Source organism: Cyphomyrmex costatus, unplaced genomic scaffold, assembly GCF_001594065.2.
Source record: "Cyphomyrmex costatus isolate MS0001 unplaced genomic scaffold, Ccosl1.0 scaffold492, whole genome shotgun sequence".
Classification (NCBI taxonomy): Eukaryota; Metazoa; Arthropoda; class Insecta; order Hymenoptera; family Formicidae; genus Cyphomyrmex; species Cyphomyrmex costatus.
The window spans coordinates 36,256-42,976 of NW_017279205.1; the positions used below are offsets into that span (position 1 = coordinate 36,256).

General features: G+C 40.6%; 2 protein-coding genes across 2 annotated transcripts; both read right to left on the bottom strand.

The window, feature by feature from the left end:
* Positions 1-3,406: 3,406 nt before the first annotated feature.
* LOC108778169 (uncharacterized) lies at positions 3,407-4,027 on the bottom strand. The gene has a single exon (XM_018545274.1). It carries the CDS (start codon positions 4,025-4,027, stop codon positions 3,407-3,409), a length of 621 nt encoding a protein of 206 aa, XP_018400776.1.
* LOC108778170 (uncharacterized) lies at positions 4,028-4,639 on the bottom strand. The gene has a single exon (XM_018545275.1). The coding sequence runs from the start codon at positions 4,637-4,639 to the stop codon at positions 4,028-4,030; it is 612 nt and encodes a 203-aa protein (XP_018400777.1).
* Between the last annotated feature and the right edge of the window lie 2,082 nt (positions 4,640-6,721).

The window sequence follows — 6,721 nt, forward strand, 5'->3', positions numbered from 1 at the left end:
TTCGCCAAGCGTTCTTGGCAGTCGGGCGTTAGTGTATCCGTGCCTTACATTTTGCGAAGCGTCCCTCATTGCATAGAGGGAACGCCCACCGCGTTATCCGCGCCGCGACCGTCATCCGCCGCTGGCGTATACTTCGCGTACGCGTATTCGTATTGTTATACCGCCGACCGCGCCTCGCGTCCGTCTTGGGATTCGGAGATTACCCCGCGTTTTCCGCCGTACTCGCGCCGTAATTTACACGTATAGTTTTCTGTTCGTGCCGTCCGTAATATCTTAGTTTTTCTGTCCGCGCCTCGTTGTTTTTTCTGTACACGTCTTGTATACGTTTCGTCTACTTGCCGTCTCGACACGACACACATACACCTGCGTACACCGACACACGACACACACCTGTTTGTCATTCACACACACACACATGCACGCATACACACACCTTTGTAAATATACACGATACACGCAATAAACGTTTCTGTCTCTGGTCTTGAATTACTGTCTAATTATTAGTTTCTGCATTCTCTCTTCCCGTGCGAACCTTTTTCGCGACTAGCGAAATTTACGACGAGCTGATCCACGCGGAAATTAGGTTGTTTCAAGAATGCACTCTAACCGTTTTTGTACCCTTTTTTTTTGTACCCCTTTTTGTCTATGGGGACGACGCCAATAATAACAACAGAGTTTATCTTTACGACTACGATAAAATCGTCCTTTCGTTGAAACTTGTCGAAACATGTTAGAACGCGCTAATACTTAACTAGAGGAAAGGCTTGGGGAAAAGAAATTAAAACATATTATATATATTTAAAAAAATTTCACATTTATATTTATTTAAATTTGATACAATTCTTTTTGGCGTTGCGACCACCAGTTATATATTTTAAATACATTTTGTAACGCACAATTCTTAACATGTTTTACCAGTGTTGTGCAAGGTACTCTATTTTCAATACCTAGGTACAGGTACAGGTATTTTAAATGTACCTTAAGGACGTTCTCCGACTGCAGTTGTGCTCAACCTAAAGTTTACTCGCGTCCACGTAATCGCCCCTACACACAGAAAGTAACAGTTGACTACCACTCCGCTCTTTCACTTTGTTGTAGCCCGCGAGTGCTACCACAATTAAGTCTCGCATTTCAGCCTAGCAACGAGCTGGCGGAAATGCAAGATTATTACTGCAAAGCAACCTTTGCATTTCGGCATAGCAACGACTTGCGGAAATGCAAGGCTGCAAATTCCATAACGCGTGCGGACAAAGATCACTGATCGAACGCAAGCAAAGACCGCACGCACATCGAACAATTATTAATAAAAAGCAAATCTTGCATTTCGACAGGACAACGAACTGCCGAAATGCAAGAGAACGAAGTCCGCGTTGCACACGGTACGAATGCCGCTAGTTCGATGACTCCGCGACGCCTATATATTCGGCGGTCTAAAGACCGGCGAGAGAGTCTTGTCAAACATCTAAACGTAACGATACGTTACGCGCGTCGTGAGAACCGAATCATATTACATCCGCGATAACGAGTATCGCCGACCGGTCTAAGTCACGAGCGAGGACTTTAACCCGAATATATTCTTTAATTAAATCAATTCGACAATTGTAACCAACTATTCGAATTGTAACATAAGCAATTAACCACCAAAGTGTAATCATTCAATCGGGTAATTATAATAATTAAATAAAGGGTTAAATGTAATCAGTGGTAATAACCACTCGAAATTGTAAGTGTTATAATAAATAAAAGGGGTTATTTTAATAAAAGTGTGGTGCAGTGAGTGTTTGTTCTACGACCTTGACCACTTTCCTCGTTTTCCTCGTGGGTTCCAATCCTTTGAGCGGATCGAATCCCAAATTAATATCTTGTTGCACCGAGAGGTACAACAACTTGTTTCGTTGTTTCCCTCTCGCTTTCGCTATTGCCACCGGTCGAAAACATAGCGGAGCTGCTTACTTTGCTAAATGGTTTTTTAAAAATGAATACCGGAAGACATATTCAGGAAAATTTCATATTATTCCTTGTAATATCAAGTTTTATGTCTCTTTGTTTAAAAAAATTCTAAAGAAAACTTTTTTTACAGTGAATAAAAAACCACTTTCGAATAAGCTTTAGATAGGGATTCTACGTTAAACGTTTCAACTTTGAAGTGGAATATCTCGATATTTAATCCCGTAACGAGTACTGAGCTATAAAGCATATGTTCAGAACACTAAAACAAGCTTTTTCTGTAAGTTTAAGAAAAATCTAAAGAAAATGGATTTTTCGGAGAACGTCCTTATTTTTAACATGAAAGCTCAGGAAAAATTGCATTTTGATGACAAAATGCAATTTTGACAACTTATTTGTTAAATATGATCTAGATATTTCATGTATCTGCACGTAATATTTAATTATTAAGTTATTATACATATATCTTACATACATAAATATTCTATGCAAGTTTAATTTATAAAACCATTTTAGTTTTATCAAAATTGACATGTGCATATTAACACATGATACATGAATGAAACAAGATACACATATACTTATTATAAAAATGTGACACTTTAGTACACCGCTATTATTAAAATGTTACTTATTAACACAGTATCTGAATGTGTAAACAAATTTATTAGAATGATAACATTTAAAAAATCATAAACATTTAGACTTTCATTCTAATTAATTTACACACTCAGATCTTGTATGATGAGTTTTTAGTTAAGCAATTGTGGATTTGAAAAATAACTAAAGTGTACCTAAATATAGGTACACAAGAAATGATACCTAGGTATAGGTATAGGTACCAGAAAAAAAAAGTACTCGGTACAGTTCCTAGGTACGCAAATTTGTACCTAGTTACAGTACCTAGGTACTGCACAACACTGTGTTTTACACATCGCATAGTATTAGTAACATCTAGATTATTCAGTGATTCTATATCTTTGTAATCGGCATCGAGGGTCTCAATGATCAAGTCGTCGCTGTCGAGTATATCGGCCAACCATTGGCGTTTTTCACGTCCTTTATCGTACACAATAGCCTTATTGTCGCCGTTCCATTCCGCACCAATTACAGCCATTGTAATCAGACGTTTCGTCATGCTGTACGGTATCATCCCGTCTTCCCATTGCAATCCATGGTGATAAGAACCCAGCTAGGAGGCGGAATACTTTTCTGATTTTGTCAAGTAATTCCATGGTATGGGGCATGTAAAAATGTAATGAGAAAGAATGGTCCCTTCTCTCAACACCGCCACTTCCTTTGCGACAAATTTCTTTCCAATAATCCTTGCAGATCGACAAACGTTGGTATAGTCATGACGAAGGACTTTTCGAGACTGTGCTCGATCACAAAAAATCTTGGTTTTTTATATCTTATATTGAAAGAGGGGGAAGATATTTTATTTTGCAACGTTATAATTTTACGTAATCTTGCGCATTACGTTGGACATTGGGCTGTATTCGATCACGCGATCGTGTATGATGAGACAATAGGCAGTAGTATTCGCGGGTACATCCTCTTTGAATTCAAATTCTAAACGCACATCCACGGTACCACTTTTGACGGACTCGTTTTGTCGAGAGCAGTCAATGATTACCATAGAAAACATATTCCTAAAAGCATCTGCCTTGAATAACGTTTCACTTCTTTCGCGGAGGATTTGATAGTAAGATATTCGGAAGCGTACGAACATATCGTACAAAATGGCGGTTCTGTTTTTGTCAAAGTTTAGATTTAGATCATCGTATGGAAAAAATTCAGAATTCAGATAGAGTTTCACGTTGGTTAATTTACAATTGTCGAGGAAAGTTTTGTGTACTGACATGTTGTTTTTTTTATTAGTTTGCAGAGCAAAGATGACGTATCGCGGCTTTTCGAGCTGAGTCGCAGTCTTAATAGCCCACGAGTGCTTCGTCGTGCTCGGCAATAGAGGATACTTGTACAGATCCCACGAACGGAAACTCATACTCAGATATCGTCCGTTCTCCAAGATATGCAACATAGACAGTTTATTGACTTCGTTCAACGTAACATGAGGCATTCACCACTGTATCTTGAACAGTTCAGGTTTCGGCTCTGTCGCTGCATCTCCCACAATGCAATTATTGTCGTTGCGCGCTCGTATCAAAATCAATTCGTGACGCGCGTTAATTACCACACGTTTGTAATCTTCGCAAAAGCCAAACAACATGTGCAACGGTACGTAAAAACTAAAATATCCATCCTGTGTTACTAATCTTCTTACATCGTAATCAAACACCGGATGTACAAATCCGGCATTCTCCATTTGATGTGTGAAGTCAGCTGAATGCGTTGAATAGCCCTTCAAAAGAGTAGTTATTCCAACGTTTCTATTACGATCAATCTCAGAACCATTGAGTTCGTATTGAATTTTCTCAAACATGAACGCCACGCAATTAATTCCAAGCTTCGGCCGCTGTTCCGCATTTTCTTCTTTTGACGTAAGTCTTCCTTCGACATAGAGACAGCTTTCACAGAGTAACGTGTATAAATCCTGCTGTTGTGTGGGTATCCTTATTTCATCGCTATGTCCAAACGTTGTGTTCACGTACGGATTGTACGTGTGAAACTCGTACTTGACGATGCGATCGTCAAAGATCGGCTCGCCTCCAAAATCCAAGATATCAGCCATCTCAAATATTTCGTACGACAAAGCCCAATGATTGTAAAAATTTAACGTTCGACGCAGTAAGTTTCTTTCTATTGAACGATCGAATGTTTTTAATCGCAACAGTCCCTCTGTTAAAAATTATGTCTCTCGTTTGTTTCGTTTGCTCGTTCAAAACAAGCATCTCACGTTATCGGTGTTGTATCACTTTATCGCTGTTGCCTTCGCACGTGTAATCTAACGGTGATCTCCTCTCCGCGAAAATTGAGCAATCGTCCGTCTTGATCCACAACGCGAACCGTCAGGTCCGTAATGCTCCGTACGATGATCGGAAGGTAAATGATCTGTGCAGGTCTTTCCGATATCTTATATCCTGGTGGCACCCTCGGCGAAAACTCGTGTATCGTATGTACGCACTTGTCGTTGCTGTATGCACCCGCGGTCACGTTGCATTCAATACGAATGATGTTTACATTGATGATATTTATCGACGTGTTCGATTCATGCCACTGTTGTGGTTCCAGCACGCGATTGTACGAAAATCCAAACAGCGATCCAATGTTGTGAGGTTTGGTAAAATTTACTCGATAAGCGCACTTGATCTCGCTTTTCATCGTATTGTTATTGGCACGAATAGTCAAAGGATACTCTTCATCCTCTTTGCGAAGCTTTTTCTCTCTTACATCGTTGGAACGAGATTGTAGAATTGCACGTCTCAGATACTTGTTTAAGTCATGTATTTCGTACGATCCTTCGGGAATAACAATTTCCTTGTCATCTTCGAAGTAAAACTTATTATTCGATGAATTTACATTAGATATCGTGTAGTAAGTTTCAAAGTCCGTCAGACCAAGCTCGTAATCACCATCGCTCAAATCTACTGCTGGATAGTAACAGGCCGCGAGGACGTTACTCTTACCGGTCAGCGTAAACGTCAGTGACATGTTTGAACGAATACTGAGTTTAAACAGTGTGATGACAGTTCTTAAATTGATCGTCAACCATCTGTAAAAACTGTAGGCACAGTTGTCCACAGTTACTCTGATCGTAACGTTGATAAGGCGTGCGATTATATTCGATTTGCGTCACGTTCAGATATCGCACCAATTCTTTCGGTGGCCGAAGATTGCCGAAACTGTCAAAGTAAATAACACGATCTCCTCGCTTCGCGTACGCCACCCAATGAGTACCTGATCCCTCGGCATTATCCAAATTTACGATACCGCTCTCGTTTCGATACACTCCCTTTGTTGGTAACGCAGTACGCATAAAAATACCTCTAAAATATGGAATACGCATACGTTTCGCTAGTTGTTGTAGTTGTACGTTGGTAGTTACACTCTTTGGCATTTTTGGCAATTGTTTGACGTTTTTTTTCCAATCTTTTTAATTTTTTTCCTTGAGATTTCGTGACCACGTTTGTACGGGACGAGATAAACTCCATGACCTTCCATGACGCGATTATGACGTTTCAATTCTTCCAGTTGACGTTGCGCGGCTTTACTGTCGTTTATAGCCTTCTCGACTCCTGCCGCGCCACCGACCAACGAGCCTACGACTCCCAGCAGCGGTAACATAGGTAAGGTACCACCGCGTTTTGCTACCGGAAGTATTCGCTTTTTCGTAGACTTCTTTTTGTTCATTTTCAAGCCCATACCGATTTTCGTCTTGGCTTTCATAGCCGCCCAGACAGCTGTAGCAGCAGCTCGCTCTCCGAGAGTCGAATCTTTCGCGGTAATGCGTTTACGCGCCTCCTTTGCGAGTATGTTGTCAGCTACGTGCCGTTTCGCGAGATCGTTACACCGCGAATAAGCTATGTTGTGTTCGCGACACGCCTCGTCCAGCGGATTAATGCCTCGATCGCCTCTAGCCAATCGCTTCACTAAACGTGTTCCTGAACCGCAAAATTGATATCCTGGAATATGCAATTCGATCGGAAGTGCGTTTATCGCGTGATTTAAAAGGCCGCAGCCTCTTGTCGTTGACATTCACTACAATCTTTTATAAACGGCGCTGGACCATCGATGTGCGATCGATAACAGTGCAAATTGTAATGTTTCAAGCACCGACGATGTTGCTGTACCTCTGAATCAGCCTTTATATATT

What these genes read in the sequence shown, in the direction of transcription:
- LOC108778170 (XM_018545275.1), bottom strand. Translation starts at nt 4,639, where the DNA reads ATGGCTGATATCTTGGATTTTGGAGGCGAGCCGATCTTTGACGATCGC.
- LOC108778169 (XM_018545274.1), bottom strand. Translation starts at nt 4,027, where the DNA reads ATGCCTCATGTTACGTTGAACGAAGTCAATAAACTGTCTATGTTGCAT.